The 19,727-nt window shown below is 34.0% G+C and overlaps 1 protein-coding gene across 2 annotated transcripts in view; it reads right to left on the bottom strand.

Annotated features, from left to right (window-relative positions):
* Positions 1-19,727, bottom strand: part of Pex6 (peroxisomal biogenesis factor 6) — a 338,534-nt gene that overhangs the window by 29,109 nt on the left and 289,698 nt on the right. The window contains exons 17-19 of one of the 2 annotated variants that reach the window (XM_090398889.1): positions 19,083-19,191; positions 18,838-18,954; positions 1,577-1,654 (exon numbers count right to left, since the gene is read on the bottom strand). In XM_090398889.1, coding sequence (XP_090255015.1) covers positions 1,577-1,654; positions 18,838-18,954; positions 19,083-19,191 — 304 coding nt within the window. Of the gene's footprint in view, positions 1-1,576; positions 1,655-18,837; positions 18,955-19,082; positions 19,192-19,727 lie in introns of those variants that run through there. The other variant, XR_016548921.1, reaches the window with a different exon arrangement.

The raw sequence follows: 19,727 nt of genomic DNA, 5'->3' as shown, positions 1-19,727 counted from the left end.
TTTATTAATATTCAAATAGTTTGTTTCAGTGTCAGATCTCCTTACCCACCATAGAGTCACACATGGATACCCACTCTCCAGCAAGCAATGAACTACACTTGAAATGTCAGGGCAACCTGGATGTAGGAAAGCCACTAGCCAAGTTATCCTGTCTAGGCCATCCAGGACAGCCCATCTTGTTGAAGCAGGGGCCAAAGTAGTGCACGACTAATGACCACCCCCTCCCTTTCTGGATGTCCATGGATCACACCATATGACAAACACAGTAGCAAGGTATTAGATACTAGTGATGGTGGTCTGGAAGATAGGATAGTAAAAAAAAAAGGTTCAGGAGAAGTAGAGCAAAGAATATGGGAAGAAAAGCAGAGAAAAGAAATATAACAAAAAGGGCCAGTACCATCACTAGATAGTCCTCTCCACCACAAATGGTGCTCACATGGAGGGGAGGGGAGAAGAGAGAGAGAGAGAGAGAGAGAGAGAGAGAGAGAGAGAGAGAGAGAGAGAGAGAGAGGCTATCTCCACAAGCTGGGATAATGAGAAAGGGAATGAAGGCTAGATTGTTTTCACAGCAAGTGATAAACAAGTGGAATGCACTGTCAGAGAGATTTGTCAATGCACTGAGATCTGAATTTTTTGAGTTAAGGATTGACATATGACATGACATGACTTGTTGAGACAATTCTATAGATACTATTATTATTTTTGTTATTATTATTCTATAGTAATAACAAAATCTGAAAATATAAAAATGCAATTTAATTTCTGTATGAAACATGTATTAATGATACAAGTGTTTGTTATAGATCACTGATACAAAGAATTTGTAAACTGCTGGCCATGAATAACATTATGCAAATTCCATCAAAAAAATGTTAAACCTATACTGCATTAATACCTTAGTAGATTAAACATCACATAATATTTAGGATTATCTAACCATTAGTATAGAGCATGATTTCCATAAAAATCCTTAGAAAAAATTATATGTTTAATATCTAGACCATAGTTTTCATTTTCAAATGGAAACTCTGATCTAAATATTAAACATGTAACTTTTTTTTATGCCACCTCAGGTCTCCAAGTAAGCAAGCTGGTGGTCTCACACTAGGTAATGAAATTCATCTGCTGTCTAAAAACATCCATGCAGAGAGTGGGATTTGATCCCATAACCTATGGGTTAGAACAGCAGAATAAACAAGATGAAACCAGCTTCAGGAATTTTCAACTGCAAATAATGATCTGATAACTGAAATTTTTAGCTCTTGTTAAAGATTAAACAACAAAGTAGTCAAAGCTTTAAAAGCATCTTTGTCTAATTAAAAAAAAAAAAAAAAATATATATATATATATATATCAAATATCAAATAAAAATTCAGCTTATTTGCTTATTTTTGTTCATTTACTGTTCCAATTCCAACTCAGAATGAGAGAGCGAGAGAGAGAGAGAGAAAGGGCTAGTATAGCTTTGATGAGTTAGCCTACCTTTCTGATATCAACAATTATGCATACAGTTTATCATTAAGGCCATCAGTTATAAAATATTTATCAAAAACTTAAAATAATTATATTTGCTTACTTCCGTGTCAAAGCTTTAATTATCTTCAGTCTTGATTCTTTATCTTCAGGAACACCAATATACAACAGACGATCAAACCTAATTTTTTAAAAATAGACATATTTCATAAAATTTTTTCTATATAATTACAAATTAAAAGTATAAAGTATTCAAGCTCATATATTTAAATATCAATTGCAGGTTCCTTATTACAGGTCTGTGCAGATTTAGGAAAGTCAAGGTAATGACTGATATACATACAGATAGGTGCTGATGGTTATTCATAATAGCACTTCATAGTATAAGCAGTACTAGAAGAAAATAAATTTATATATTTATTGAGCTGATATTCCGCTGGATTTCTGACTAATGTTTTTCAGATCTGGCACAAATATAACCATGATAAAACATATGGCATTTAATTAGACTTCTGTGTAAACAATTCAAATCATAACCAATAAGAAACTCATGTCCTATCGTGTGCTCAGAATACAGAATGAAATGATATGCATCATTCTAAAACTTGGGGATCGTATCCACAATAGTTAGTGCTAAGTCATTAAACTGTTTTCAATACCAGTTTTCAAATTTTTATAATCTGCTGTCAGCTTTTGATCTTTATCCTTAGTTTTCTTAGATCTTTTCAGAGTGTTTTCAGCTGTTTATTACTCTACTTGCAACATATTTAATAGATTTTATTCTAAATATCATTCTTGTCAAAATTTTCACTCCCCTCCCTCCTTTCAGTAATTTTTCTAAGATTTTTCATTAGGTCAATAAAGCTTTCTCAATCACTGCATGTTTTAGAACATCATATAGGAAGGCTTAGATGTTGTTCTTTATCTAGAATAAAGCTTAATGGTATAACACCAAGAGGTAAAAAAATAGATTTATTAAACTCACTAATATCTTGCTAGTTTTCTATCCAGCATTATCAGAGCACAATGATTTTGTGACAGGCACACAGCACTAAACCAAGTAATTGTAGAAACAATTTAAATTGTAACTGACACTTAATGTCTTTATGTGGCACCATCTATAGGTCAGATAACTACAAAGTTAATTCAGAAAAGTCTATCTATTAGGTCTTAAAATGATAGTCTTCCAGATCTTAGATAAATTTATACAACCATACTTGTTGAGGTGGGAAGAGTACTTTATAGCTTGCAAAAATAGTCTCTCAGACCTGTAACAACTTCTATTTAATAAAGATAGTTTTCTCCATCTGATCCTATGTGAAGGAGTACCTAGAGAATGGTCTGCCAATCCTGACTTGTCATACAGATGATCTCGGATGTAATTTTTAATTTCTTCAAGGCATATATTAACTGATCTACCAGTCTGTTCAAAGTAGACTAACTTGCAGGCACAAGGAACTTTATACACTCCCAATTTATCAAAGATATAGGAGACTATCATTTTAAGACCTAATAGCCAGTCTTCTCTGAATTAACTTTGGAGTTATCTGACTTTTGATTTTTGTATTTTTTTTCCTGTTTTATTTATTTAAGCTTTATTATGGTTTTAGAACATCTTTTTTCCCATTTGAGGACTGTAATTTTAAACAGAACACATAAAATGAATTTCTCAAGCTGGTTTTTAATATATGGCTGTTCTCTGTAGAATGATAATGAAACTAGTTATGAGTAAACAAGCACTACTATGTGTTGTGGTTTAGTGTATTAATCAAGTGACAGCTTTGCTTGTTTAGTGACTTTTAATTTCGTATGGACATTTTATTTATTTTTTCCTGGTTGGTCAGTATTATGAAATTAATCAATGATATTTTTTATAAAAACAAAGTTACTTTTTTTTTTTTTGTACTGTAAAGAAATTCAGTTATCCATCTCTTATGTTTAGCAGTATTAAACACAAAACAAGTTTCCCAGATTAAAGATATAGCATGAGGCTAGCAGCTTTACTTAGTGTAGAATATCTGCCATTTAGCAATATCAGGTTATCTTACATTTTTTATTAAATTTTTAGCGGTGCCGATTTTAAATAAATAAGGAGGAAAGGATAACTTATAATGAAAATGCATTATTTCTTGTACCAGAAATTTCTTTACATATAAGAGAAATCTTTGTATAGTTAAGCCTGATGCAAACTGTTTAAATGTGATATTTATTTGGGGATTAGCATGAGGCTGGCAACCCTAACTTAGAAAAATCCTGAAATTATGTTAACTGGTAACAACGAGAGAAATGAAAATCGGCTTTAAATACAAAAATGGACTTCCTGTTTTGGAAGCTGAAATAAGCAAAGTTTATTATAGGGAAATCTCAGGAGATAATAGAATAAATTAAGGAAAAACTACCTAGAAATAGTAGTGATGTGCTAACTGAAACAAAAAAAAAAAAAAAAAAAAAAAAGAACAGGAAGAGGTTAATCGATATATGCATTTGTGATGTGACATAAAGTGGAGAATGTTATGGCCAGAGTGTCTTTTTTGATAAAGAAGAGAGAGAAATAAGACTAAGAATTGGGAAGCTATAAATGATGATTAAAGAAATATTACAGATATTTGGAAAAAAAAAATAAAATAAAATAAAAAATGGAGTATTTGGAAAAAATATAGAAAATGATAATGGATTAAGGGGTGCTTAAGGGTCAAAGCTGTATAACTGAGAGGAGACCTCCACATAGCCTTTAAAGGAATGCGGAGAACCGACCAGGGCTTCTGACCTAATGTCCAATCCTCACCTTCTCGTGGTGCACCCTGTTGGGTATCTACTTTGATACTGAATGAACGAGGATGGGCTGGCAATTTGGGATTTAGCCGACCAAATTGTATTCTTATTGGTTAAACCAAAATAAAAAAATGATGGCACAACATGACAAAATTTCATGCCGGCTGGGGCGTCGCCCGGTTAAACAAGGCCCCCGTTGTTTTCGCCAGGGAACCAGGGCGAACAGCGAAAAGTCAGCTACTGGAACAAATCTGAAAACAAACCCCAACTCAACATCACCAGAGTTAAAGATCGGTACTATCAATGTAAGAAGCCTGAATGGCAAAGAAATGGAGCTAGCTGAGGAATTAGATAAGTACCAGATCGACATAATAGGGGTGACTGAAACAAAAAAGACCAAAACTGGTGAGATCTTTCTGAGCAATAAATACAAAATGTTATATTCAGGCAATAACAATCAAGGAAAAGAAGGAGTAGCCATAGTATTCAACACAAAATACGAGGCTAATCTTCTTGAATGGCAGTCAGTCTCAAGTAGAGTAATGTGGGCAAATATGAGAATGGGGAACTGGACAATGAGACTTATTTGTGCCTATGGTCCCACAGAAGGTTCTACTAAGGTAGAAGTGGAGGAATTTTTTGAGGCTTTAGAAAAAGCAACTGACACAATGAAAAAGGAAAAGTTGGTCCTTGTTGGGGATCTAAATAGTGGAGTAGGAAATGATTGTGAGACATACAAAAATATTTTGGGAAAATTTGGAGAAAAGAGCAAAGCTAATAATAATGGCAAATATCTGTTGGATTTCTGCTCAGGACATGGACTGGTTATTACTAACACCATGTTCCAACATAAAAATGTGCACAAATTCACATGGAGAGAAGAGGCTAGGAATAAGAAAAGTCTCATTGACTATGTTATTGTTGATAGTGATGTTTTCTCCCTGGTTCAGGACACCAGAGTGTACAGAGGATTTGAAATTGGAAGTGATCACTATTTAGTCTTGAGCAGGATAAAACTGAATTTCATATTGAAAAGAATAACATGTAAGAAAGTTTTAAAGCGAATAAAAGTTGAGCAGCTCTCAGATGTAAACTGTAGACTAAAATACAGAAATATTATTGAAAAGAAAATGAAAGAATTTGAGAACAGGAATCAAACTTTGGAGATTCAGTGGCAAACTCTGAAGGAAACATTGATTGATTCTGCCAGAGAGGCATGTGGTGAGGTTGTGTGCAAAGATAAAAAAATCAGAACTCCCTGGTGGACACAGGAAGTTAAAGAGGCAGTGAAGGAAAAGAAGAAAGCATATCAAATGTTCCTGGCAAATAAGTCAGCTTTTACTCTTAGAGAATACAGAGACAAATGTGAGAAAGCGAAACACTGTGTAAAACTAGTTAAACAAAAGTCATGGGAGGACTTTGGCAAGAATATAGAAAATAAATATCAAGAAGGTGGCAAAATATTCTGGAGGTTGTTGAAGAAGCTTAGGAATGGAGGAAAGAGTGCTGTAAAAGGAATTAGAGATGATAAAGGTGAAATGAAAACAGGAGAAAAAGATATCCTTGAAGTATGGAGTAATTACTTTGAAAAACTGCTAAAAGAAACAAGCAGTGATGACAGCACAGTGATAAAAAACACTGACCAGGCATGCAGTCAGGAATACATATCCATACTTGAAGTAGAAAAAGCCATCAAAGGCTTGAAATGTGGAAAGGCAGCAGGAGTAGATGATATTCGACCAGAAATGCTGAAGTATGGTGGTATAAGAGTCTTACAGTGGCTGCACTGCATAGTTCAGAAAGCCTGGACAGAGGGACGAATTCCCAATGATTGGAGTAGAGCTCTCATAGTACCCATATATAAAAAGGGAAATAAAACTGAATGTGAGAATTACAGAGGTATTTCCCTACTGAGTGTTCCTGGCAAGATCTATGCAAGTATACTTGAGAAACGGTTGAGAAGAATTGTGGAAGAAAAGCTTGGTGAAGAACAAGCTGGATTCAGGCCAAATAGAGGCTGTCAGGATCAGATCTTCACTTTACGACAAATAGTCGAGAAAGCATGGGAATATAACAAAGATCTGTATTTAAGTTTTGTCGATTTGGAAAAGGCATATGACAAGGTGCCAAGAGAGAAGCTATTCAATACGCTGCAGTTATATGGTGTCAATGGGGCATTATATAAAGCAATACTTAGTCTTTATTTGAGTTGTGAGTCAGCAGTTAGAATTGAAGGAAGTACAGGAAGATGGTTTAATGTTAAATCTGGTGTGAGACAAGGATGTACATTATCCCCTCTGTTATTCATTATCTATATGGATCACATTATGAAGGAATGTGGTATTAAACCTGATATCAAAATTGGAGATGTTAATGTCAGCTCTTTGCTTTATGCGGATGATGTTATACTTCTAAATAAATCCGCTACAAGTCTGCAAGATTCTCTGACTAAATTGAATAGCTGTTGTAATAGATATGGTATGAAGGTCAGCAATAAAAAGACAAAGACAATGAAAATAGGCAGAATCATTGAAAATGTCAACTGTGTTGTGAATGGAGAACCTGTGGAACAAGTAAAACGTTTCAGCTACTTAGGCACAATTTTTACTGAAGATGGTAAACTAAATATAGAAATAGACAACAGAATCAGCAAAGCTGGTATGGTGGGAAGTCAATTGAATAAATTCATATGGAATAAGAGAGAAATTAGTCGGAACACTAAATTAGCTGTATACAAGACAGTGTTCAAACCAGTTTTAACTTATGGATCTGAGAGCTGGGTCAGAAGTAAAACACTTGACCGAAGACTAGAGACCGCAGATATGAGAGTCCTGAGAAAGATTAGAGGTGTGAACAGATGGCATCAATGGCAATATCATATTAAAAATGAGGATATTAGGAAAGAACTTGACATTGTTAGCATCCAGGAATGCGTTAGCAGAGCTAATCTCAGATGGTATGGTCACTTAAATTGAATGGGAGAGGAAAGATTAGCAAAACAAGTGTTCTCTGCCAGGTTGGCAGGAAAACGACCCAGAGGAAGACCAAGATATAGGTGGATTGATACGGTACAAAGTGCCTTAGACGATAGAAATATAAGATCTGATAATGTTGGAGTCTTGACAAGTAACAGACTGATTTGGAGGAAAATTGTAGATAGGAAGTTAGTAATGATGTAATTTTTTCATGTAGTACTGTCATATCCTGTACACCCCTTGAGGGTACATGGCAGGAATTTGATGATGATGATGATGATGATGATGATGATTAAGAATTATGTAGGACAAGAACATGCTGTTACAATCACTGTTGTCACAAAGACATCCTTAAGTTTATGGTAGGGTGCAATTATTAAAAAAACTAAAAACTACTGAAAAAATCTACTATACTAATACAGTAGGATATTTATTTATAATATCAAAGTGCACAGGAGCAAAATGCAATACTGATCACACCCTCTCACTCACAAAACTTGCTTTTCCTAGAAACAAAAAACTAAGCGACATAGCTTTTCTAAAAGGATGGAAGAAAAATTGTTGAACACAGGTATATAATTAGCCTGCTGTGGAATGATGACATGTGAACAATATCAATGACACCTGAAGCAAAAGATGGATATTTAATGAGGACCGTAATGCTTCTGAATTATATCAAAATCTGAAAGTGTAGATTCATGAAGCTAGAGTAGCAGCTGGGATAGAAAGAAAATGTAAATTAAGAACAGAGCGGATGATGAGAAAGTGTTAACTGCTATTAAAAAGAAAGAAAGAAGGGAGCATATCAGAGTTGGTTACATTTCAAAATGAAAGTGGGTTCATAATGTTATAAGGTCCTCAAAATGGAAGACAAAACAGGTTGTAAGGCATTCTAAAGAAAAGGTGTGGGATAAAAGTTATGTTATGGAATTCAGCACACAGTAGGATATGAAAAAGTTAAGTGATATGCTTGGAGAACAATCAGAAGAATTTCTTATTTCAAATATTGTAAGTCTAAGTGAACAAGACAACAATGCAGGACTGGAAAAAGTATTTTTTTGAAATGCTTACTAAAAAAAAAAAAAAAACACTTTAAAGAGGAGTCTGAAATACTATTTAAGAAGTCGAAGCAGTATAATATAATGGTGGAACTGATTTTGGAATAAATGCACTCAGAACATCTCCAAATGGTAAGACAGCAGGAATGGGAGAAATGCCAATGAAATTATGGAAAAAAAATGGGCATGACATATTATAACAAATGAGTGAATTTGTTATAATTAACAAATTTTTATAAAACAAATTTTAGAAGGAGATGATATATTTAACAACCAGAATCAATCTTATGTTTTGGCCATTCATAAAATGGAAAATAATAATGGGATCCATTGGAAAACTTATGAGCAGACTAATCAAATATCAACTGGAAGTCCTGGCTCATATGAACATTTTGGAATAGCATGCTGGATTTACAGGGGAATATTCTGTATGAATAACATATAATTAATCTTTAAAAAAAATGTTTATATATATATATATATATATCACTTCCACATGAGACCACAAGGACTATAGATAAATAGATCTTGTGTGTGTGTGTGCTGGGGTCAAGGGCAAAATAATCTCGATATTCTTTTTGAAAAGCTGGAGGTTGTAGTCCTTTATGGGGAATACTTTATGGGAAAGACTAGTCACAAGACTGAGGTTGATGGAATGAAAGATGAATGTAGTAGCTGGTTAAGTGAGTCACAATTCACTGTAAAAATATGTTGGGTAACTGTTACTTGCTACTGAGGGATGCTAATTCTGCATAACAGCATTCATGAAAATATCTGTAGAAGAGAAATAAGGAAGGACAAGCTAGTTTCAGGCTAAATAGGCATAATCAAATTAGATTTTTTTCTGAACCTGACAATCCCTATAGGTGAAACAAGATACGTGATTTTAATCTGGAAAACAGAACACAAACACACATAAAATTTAATAATTACAGAAAACTGGGCCTCCTCAATGACACTTGGATACTCTATACTGAACAGAATGAAAAGGCACCTGTTCCATACATTGCAAAATTTGATATGAACACAAATTTAAAGAAGTCTGTGAAATTCTTATCAACCACTCTGATTTCAACAATAATGGCAGCCTAAAAAAATCACAAGAATATGAATGGCACACAATCAATCCACATACTTCTGTTTCAAGTTCTCCAGCAATCTCTCATTCCAGGACTCCAACCTATATATACATTAGTATTGTGAAAGAGAGAGAGAGAGAGAAAATTTTTTTTTGTTAACACTGGACTGGAAGGCTGGTGAATTATATTCCATTCAGAAATATATAAAAACACTGTTCCAAAAACAGAAATAGAAAAAAACTAAAGAAGAAAATGAGATAAAATTTGAGAAAATATTGAGAGGGATTTCAAGGCAAATGCAGAAGATAATCATCATGGGAGCTATCTACCAATTTCAGTGTATCAATAGGAAGGTTTATGGCCTTCTCCACCAATTTACTAAAACTCAAGTTTATGTAATGAAAAATGCTGCTGTCTACAGCTAATTCAGCTCTACTTGAAAAGGCCTACAATTTCTACTGTTGCAGACCACTCCCTAGGGAAAAAAAATCTAGTCCTCACACCCTGACAAACTGCACTCTTATACAACTTCCATACATGACCCCTAGTTCTTTGACTATTTGTCATATATTGAAAAATTTCCTTTGCATCAATTCTATAAAACTCCTTTAATATCTTATAAGTTTCTATGATATCCCGTCTTTTCTACCTATCAACCAAACTTTGCAACCCATACACCTTCAACCTATCTTCATAGAGCATTCCACCAGCTTAGTTACTCATTTCTGAGCCCTCTCTACCTTCTCCTGATCCCCAATAAACCCAGGTGACTAAATCTGTGCATGGTATTCAAGATGGCTAAATCATAGTCTTATAAAGAGGGATAACAACTTTCCTATCTTTACTTATTGGCATGTTTTTCAACATCCAGGTAATCTTTTGAGTTTTTAACCAACTACTGCAATATGCCCTCTTAACTTCAACTCTCCATCCAGCATTATTATTATGTGATACCTCCAAGGACTCCTAGCAGGAAGGCACTCTACTCCACACCACACATCTCACCGATTATTTCCAAGTTCCCAACCTCATCAATTTCCTGCAATCCGGTATCTTCAATATGATACACCACATGTAACCTTTTCAACTCAAAGTACATAACCTGACATTGCGCAATATTAACTTAACAATTAACTTAACATTATCCTTTGCCCACAATGCCAATTAATTTAAATCATCCTGCAGGATATCTATATCACCTTTATTAACTATTGCCTTTTCCAGTTTTGCATCATCAGGAAACAACTGAATATCTCTCCCCTTAAATTTTTCCCTATATCATTGATATACAAATTAAAGAATAATGGCCCAAGTGCAGAATCCTAAGGCACTCCACTAGTCACCCTCATTCTCCTAGATTTCACTTCACCATATACTGCTCTCCGATGTCTATCTTTCAACCCACCACTCCCATCCATACTACTAGCTTCATATCCATTTCCATTTGCTCCAACTTTTTGGAGCAAATGGAATAATAAATACCACATGAAAAATAGTTTTTCATGTGGTATTTATGGATATATCCTCTGATACTATTACCAGATCCAACATTTTCAAAACCCTGCTGCATGATAACATGTTGTTTTAGATAATTATCCCTTAGCAACTGTATAAATTCCCCTTCCATTACATTTTACAGAATGTCTTATATTGTTCTTAAATTGGCTTCCATAGTGCAATTAGAAGAACAACAGTATGCTGTGCCTTCAATTGGAAAAGGCCTAAGTTCGATTCTCGTCGTGAAGAGAGGAATCTTTATATAATTTTTTTTTCATTTGAAAGTGAGTTGGCTGATCTCATACAGAGGTAGCATGGTTTTTTTCTCCTGGAAACTCGGGTTGTTCATCCCACATACAGACAAATACTAGTGGTGGTAAGCAGTAGATGCCGTTGGTGTGTAGATCAGTGTTTCTCAAACTTTTTTCGACTACGGAACACTTCACAAATCCTGAAATTTTCACAGAACACCTTGGTTATTTTGTAATGTATAAATTAATAATTAATTGGTAATTTAGCTGATTTTTTATTATTAATAATCAATAATTAGTAATTAATTATTAATTAAACATCAATTAAACCATCATTAAATTATTTTGTGCTGACAAATTAATTTAAAAACGACAAATTCCAGAACTTCTCGCGGAACACCTATTCACCTTCCACGGAACACCAGTTAAGAACCACTGGTGTAGATGTTGGTAGGGTTGGTGGATTAAGTGGTGAAGACGGAGAGTTGTAGAGCGGGTGCCCTCCCTCAATGAGTCTTTGGACTACTGGAGGCATCACACAATAATAATAATAATAAAATTTCATAAGTACAGTAGCCAAAATTCTACTCCTCTTACTTTTGAATTTCATAATTTAGTCACTATTGTGTAGCTACCTGTATAGGTAGCAGGTAGCAGTAACTAAACATCCTCCCTTTTCAAACACCACTGGTTCAATGTAATGGTATTTATGACAACATTTTGTCACAAAAGTAATTGACTGAAAACAATTCACCAATAATTTTTAGATGAATTCCTCTCATAATCCATCAAAAGAGTAATTTTCTTGTGAAACATTGTTTAAAAGTAACAACATGTACCATTTTTTAAGGTAACAACACCTAATATTACCTATTATTAATCAATAATAGGTAATGTTAGGTGTTGTTGTATTTTAGAATATTATTTTGTAAGAGTACATGATACTTCACTATATAGATGGTGATTTATCTCTAGACAAAATATTTTGTTAATATACCATGGACTACAGTGTAAGCACTGAAAAAAAGCCGAAGGAGGAAAAAATGTTACAGATACTTTTCAAAGTGGAAAGATTTTCTTTATTTCCTTATATACACATATAAGGAATATACAGGCAGTCCCCGGGTTACGGATGACCCAACTTACAGTGTTCCTTACTTACAAACGGGCTCCCAAGGCTTCCCATAAGGATAATTAAATTAATAATTCAGGAACTAGTTTCTTCCACGCACGTAAACAAACCCGCATGGCGTAAGCGATTTGTTGGCAAAGTATCTAGCAGCTAGTCTCATTGTTTATACGGTTGCTTACACACAGCATTGCTTTCATCTTAACTTTTTTTAATTTGATTTTGTGAGTCTGTGATTACCTTTATGACCATGCCTCCAAAGCGAAAGTCCACTGCAAGTTCAGGTGAGCAGCATGCAGCAAAGAGAAAAGTGATTACAATGGAAACAAAAGTAGAAATAATTAAGCATTTAAAGAGAGGCCAGACACCATCATTCATTGGGAAAGCATTAGACTTCAGTTGCTCGACTATTGGAACAATTATAAAGGATAAAGTGAGAATAATAAAACATGTGAAAGGCAGTGCTCCAATGAAAGCATATGTTTTGTTTGTTTGAGCTAAAAGAAAGAGCACAATAGTTTCTATAACTTACTATTACAGTACAGGGTATTATTATTACTACAGTATTACACTGTATTATTACTGCCACATATGAGCCATTAGTATTGTTATTATTATCGTATATGCGCTCTTCATCAGGGATCTGAGATACATACAAATCCGTCCTAAAGATATTCTCAGGAACGTACTCGTCCATAACCCAGGGACTACCTCTACAATATATGTGGAAGCCCAAAGTAAGTGTCTGGAAAAAGTTCCATATTTGGTTCCGAGTAAATATTATTTTTCACATACCCTTTTTCCATATTATGTAAAATACACACCATACACATGCAGAGTTAAACATATTTTCTTAAAAAAAAAAATGAATTCAAAAGAATATCATGACATATACATCTACATAACATGTACAGGTGAAAAATATTATTATTATTAGACCTTATTGAGGGAGGCCATACATTACCCAAACCAGATGTCATACCGTCTCTTAAACTTATTCACACTAGATACACTCACCAACATGCAAACTGTATGCTCAATCACAGTTCTATGAGAGAAAAATCTAGCTCTCACTCCTTTCATAACTGCACACAAACTTAACTTCCATGGATGCCACCCTGTCCTTTCCCCACCTTCCATATAATGAAAACTTTCATCTACCAATATCCTACAACATCCTCTCAGAAGTTTCTAGACTTCTATTATATCATCCCCCTTTCTTTCTTTTGTCTACCAGTGTCTGCAGTCCACATACTCTTGATCTATCCTCAATCTTCATTCCATAATCCTGATATTATCTTTTTAACTCTTCTTTGATCCTTTCCACGGCTTCTTTATATCCTCAGAAACCAGGAGACCAAATCTGTACACAATAGTTCAGATGCGGTTATATTAAGGCCTTGTAAGACAAAATGACTTCCATATCCTTATACGTCAATGTTCATTTCAATAATGCAGTTATCCTCTTTGTGCTTGAAATTTTTGCTATGTGACTCTTGAACTTCAAATTAAATTTCTATCCACCATAACAGCAAAGTGCACAACTCCCTTAGTAAATTCATGCTGTTCTTTGTAGAGTATAGCTTGTTTGTTACCTCGTTTCTGTATGCAAGTTCTTAGCAACTTCTCTAAAATCTTCACAATCACTCCAGAGATACTGATAGTTAGACACATCAGTATCTCTGGAGTGATTGTGAAGATTTCTAATTTCTGTTATGATTTCTGTTGAAGATTTCTGTTATGGTGGATAGAAAATTTCTATCCACCATAACAGCAAAGTGCACAACTCCCTTAGTAAATTCATGCTGTTCTTTGTAGAGTATAGCTTGTTTGTTACCTCGTTTCTGTATGCAAGTTCTTAGCAACTTCTCTAAAATCTTCACAATCACTCCAGAGATACTGATAGTTAGACACATCAGTCTTTACACCACCCTTGTGCAATGGGATTTTCATACATTCTTTCCATACCTGTGGATTTTTCCTGAACTATAACACAAATTATACAAACAAGTCAAGGGCCTAACTAGTTCAGCTGAACATTCCTTTAGCATACTTGCTGATATCCCATCTGTCCCTATTGCTGAATTCTTATCCAGGTTATGCAGCATCTCTAGAACTTCTCATACACATCTATCTCTTCATCCAATTTTAGTAACAGTGCACACTATGTTAATACACCAGGTTGATAGAGCTTGGTAAAGTGAGCACTCATTATTTGAACTCTTGCATCTACTTTTGAAACCAGAACTGTCTGCATTCAATAAAGTTATTCTTCCATGTTCATTCTTCCTTTTACTTTGAGCATAATGATAAAATTCTTTTGGATTGCCTTTAACCTGCACATCAAATTTCTTTGAATACTCCAACTTAGCTTTCCATACAATACTCATAACATTTCTAGCCTGTGCTTTATATATTTCATAACTCTTCTCACTTATATGCTCCTGATATTCCTTGCACATCATCATCATCTTCTTCTTATGGATCTCTTGCTCAATAAGACTGCTTATCCATTTCATTCCCATTTGTTCTTCAAATTCTAGTGACATGTTTAGAGTTTCCCACTATTGATATTCTTTCCATTCAGCAACTGATACTATGGACCCAAAGATAATATTCTCTTGAGTTTGTTATAATTTCTAGATTTGTAGTTCAGCATGTAACCTGTCTGGATTAGACAGGTTAAATGCTGAACTATTTCCATATAGTTAGTTACTTTGGTCATTGCCACCAACTGGTGGCAAAGAATCACATCTTAACTGATGCACCTTCTGAAGCTATGATCAAATCTAACACTTTATCCTTGAGTTACTTTCACATGCTGCTTGAGAAATTTGTTACACAATAGCTCACTAAATTCTCCATTGTTCTTATGAGTTTTTTCTGCTACTCAATCAATATTCAGATAATTTAAGTTACCTGTAAATAATTTCTTGTTTAGCACCAATCAGGATAATTTAGTAATGTATTTTCCTCAACTCCAGCAAATGAACAGCCAGGTCTATAGCAACATCCTATCATATAATTCACCTTATAATTCTTCCTTCACACCAGATACAGATAGTCTCAAACTCACTGCTACATGGTACACCATTATTGCTTTCATGAGTTTCTATTCCAACTGGATTAAAATCATCCAAAACCATTAAGTACTCCTCCTCCTCTCCAATCCCCCAAAATACTATACTCTTACACTTGATTCCAGTTACTACATCTGATTATGAAAGTCAGGTTTCACTAATTCCAACAATTTTTGGCCACAATGTATTCACCAAAGTAACAAATTCAATACTTTGTTTCCGATGCTCCTTGCATTTGTGTATAGGCAAAACAAGTTACCTCCTTGCTTTTTCTTATACTTAAATTTGCTGGTAGGTAAGCTTCAACAGTATCACAGTTAATCCAATAAGTTATTTTTGATAAACAGACTCTTCACACTATATAATTCATTATTTGGTGAAGTGTTCATTCGATGATCGGTAGTTTCAATGAAATGTAATTTTTCAATGATTTGCCTTTCAATAAATTGCCCTTTCGATGAATTGCCAATCAACAAACTATTTATTTGAGGAACTGCCTTTTGGTGAATTTCTTTTTCGATTAACTGGTTTTCAGTGAATTGTTTCGCGATTAATTGTTTATTAGATTGTTTTTATCAGTAAACTGTCACTTAATAAATTGTCTTTTGCTAAATTATTTTCAGTCAATTTTCTGCATACTGATTTGTCCTAAAGGAGATGTGGCAGTAACAATAGCTCTAGCATGTCACACAGTAGACATTGCATAAGGAAACCATAATTGGTAATGGTGAACATTTAAACAAAGACACTTTCACTCTTTTACATGCTGAAAATGAGTCTCAGAGCAATTCAAAAACAGCGTTCCCCTCCCTACAAGATGATGCACAGCTGCAAACAACATATGGCAATGAAGATCCTGATGACTATCAGTGAACACCTGCAGAACAGAGAAACCATTCTACACTCAAAACCCTGATCTGTGTGATTTTTTTACATTTAAATGTGAACTACAATAATTTTTATACTTAATTCATATTTATGAATTTAGGGACACAAAACACACATGTTGAAAAGATTATTTTACTGATTAATAATAAAATAATAACTTAACATTTCGAACCATGTATTGATGTCATCATCAGAAGGATACGTGTGTATAAGAATCAAGCTACATGCTGTTGCACTCTATACAGGTAAATTAAATCTACGTTGTTAACTAATCTTTTTTTTTAGCCTGTCCTCTAGTGATAAAAAAAATATCAATAAAAACTACAATAAACTCTTCACGTACTAGGTTTCTTCTGGAATTATACAGTTTATATTGTTATATTACAATTATCTTCTGGATTTGTACAGTACAGGTTGCTATTGAATGTTCAGGGGAAAAAAAAAAAAAACCTTCACCAAGTCTTCTTGTATTGAGATTTTTCTTCATGGTTGGATGGATCTTCCACATTCTTGGAATGGTTAGACCATCATTTTTATTCAGATTCGGATCATGTTTGAGCATTTCACATGCTTCCTTTAAACTAGTTCTAATGAACTAGTTTACCACAAACCTACACACACACAGGCCAGTACATACACAAAACTTCTTATCACCACTCAACACAAAAACTAGGGGTCATAAGCACCCTTAAACACAGAGCTCCAACCATTTGTTCATATGAACAAGCTCTTAACCATGAATATGAGACCATCAAGCATACCTTTATAAAAAATGGATACAGTATAAAAACCATTCACAAGATCCTCCACAAAGATACCACTAATAACAAAAAAGATTTCAAGAATGCTATTGCTATACCATATGTTAGAGGCATTTCAGAAAAAATAGACAGAACACTACACAAATACAACATCAAAACCACCTTTAAACCCCCGACAAAATTAAGACACCTACTGAGTTCTTCCAAGGATCCCCTGCCACACCTAGCCGACCCAGGGGTTTACAAAACAGATTGCACATGTAACATACCATACATAGGAGAAACAGGGCGAACCATCCCAATCAGAAAGGATGAACACAAACGACACATAAAATACCTCCATTTTGGAAAAACCGGCCTTTCTGACCATGCACTCCAAACATACCACAGAATTGATTGGAAAGGTACCAAGTCCCTACACCGCACAAAAACCTGGTCCGAGCGGAAATTCAAGGAAGCACGTGAAATGCTCAAACACGATCCGAATCTGAATAAAAATGATGGTCTAACCATTCCAAGAATGTGGAAGGCCCATCTGCAACCTTCATAGCAACCTCAATACAAGAAGACTTGGTGAAGTGTTTTTTTGTTTTTTTTCTCCCCTGAACATTCAATAGCAACCTGTGCTGTACAAATCCAGAAGATAATCGTAATATAACAATATAAACTGTATAATTCCAGAAGAATCCTAGTACGTGAGGACTTTAGCAGAGTTTATTGTAGTTTTTATTGGTATTTAAATTTTTTTTTTTTATCACTAGAGGGAAGGCTAAGAAAAAAGATTAGTTAACAACGTAGATGTAATTTACCTGTATAGAGTGCAACAGCATGTAGCTTGGTTCTTATACACATGTATCCTTCTGATGATGATCTCAATACAGGGGTTGAAACGTCGAGTTATTATTTTATCATTAATCAGTAAAATAATCTTTACAACACGTGTGTTTCGTGTCCCTAAATTCATAAATATGAATGCTGATCACCGTGTAACCCTAAAAGAAAGAGTCATTTTTATACTTAAATGTGAGCTACTTCCAAAAATGTGAAGCATGTGAGGAATGTTACTTTGAAAAATAAATCAAGCCAAAGTTTGAGAATATCTAAGTTACCAAATAATATGTGTAGCCTTTGCTTTTTACACATCCTTCATACTTAATAATATAGCAGGTCATTACTGAAGATGCATTTTTTTTTTATGTTCTTCTATATGGATGGTGGCTGATCTTGTCTGTCCTTAGCAGACCAACTTGCAGGAACAGATAAGGATAGCTAGTTTCAAGTGTGACTAATTAAAGACAGTGCAAGAGGTTGTATTTTTTTTTAATTCTGGTTATTTTTAAGGTGTGCCTCAGACATAGAGAATGGTGGCAGCATTACCAAAAACCATTCCAATGTCCAAAGCACAAATCGATAAAAATGAAAAAATACAAAAAATAAAATAATTCTTAGCCCACCCACAGTATAAGAATATACTATAGGTTTGCAAATTTAATGGGTAGAAGCAACATAAAAAAAAAGTACAACTCTTAATGAAATGTGCCAATTTAATCTAAAAGACTGTCATAATTTTTTTTACCATTACTAATTTGTTTTCAGATGATCATGATGACTGAAAGCTTAGCAAGAATTTATTACTAATACACTAATTATTATTTTGACAATGCATCATTTCTTTGTTTCATTTGCTAAGCAATGAACCAGTATGCTGCAATAAAATAACAATACAATACAAAATTAAATTTATGATTTTAGACAAATCACACAAAATCTTTTAATAAATATTCTTCTAAATAAGTTTTAATAATAAATAAAACAGCTAAATAATAAATGAAAGCTGTTTAAACAAGATAAAAATTTTAAACCAAACATCATACCTGCCAGGTCTAAGCAATGCTGGATCAATCAAATCAGGTCGATTTGTAGCTCCGATAACAAAGACTTCTGCTGATTTATTCAACCCATCCAATTCAGCTAACAACTGTGACACTACACTTAAAAATATATTTGAAGGGCATAAGATGTACAAAATTATTTATCTACAAAGTATACTGAACAACAAATCGCAACCAGTAGTAATCAAAGAATAAGACAATGCAAACTATAAACCAAGTTTTCTTACCGATCCATAACACCTCCAGAGTCTCCACTTCTTCCTCTGTTTGGTGCAAGGGAATCAAGCTCATCAAAGAAAATTATACATGGAGATGCACTTCGTGCTCGATGAAATACTGATAAAAAAAAAAAAAATACATTTTGAAAATTTAATACCATATTAAGAGCTTCTAAAATTATTTCTTTCCTATACTTAGCTATTTCAATGTAATAGCTAAGTTGGCTTCTTTGAAACCATTTTATGCCATAATGCAAGGTAACACAAAGAAGTACAATGATTATAGGTTAAAATGAAGTACCATATTTTTCCATGTATAAGACGCTCCCATGTATAAGACAAACCCTACTTTTTCGAACCCAAAATTAAGAAATCAATATTATAAACATAAAACAGAACACATTTGATATTTTTTAAAATAATTAAAGTATATTTAGTAATTAGGTAATATTTTAAGTACATACTAAGAAATCATGTCTCTCTCAGTTCCGGGGATGTCATTTTCTGGTTCATGTTGTCATGGCCAACCCTCCTCTCCTCATGAAGTTGAATCACCATTTTGCCTTTCCTGTGAAATCAACAATGTTCATTTCTCTTGCAAACCATTTTGCCTCATATTGAATAAGCTTGGTTGACACACATATCTCACTCTGG

Source organism: Typopeltis vanoorti, chromosome 10, assembly GCF_054136105.1.
Source record: "Typopeltis vanoorti isolate ZY-2024b chromosome 10, IOZ_Tvanoo_1.0, whole genome shotgun sequence".
NCBI lineage: Eukaryota > Metazoa > Arthropoda > Arachnida > Uropygi > Thelyphonidae > Typopeltis > Typopeltis vanoorti.
Note: the sequence above shows the minus strand (reverse complement) of the source record. Positions and strands in the feature narration are given on the sequence as shown.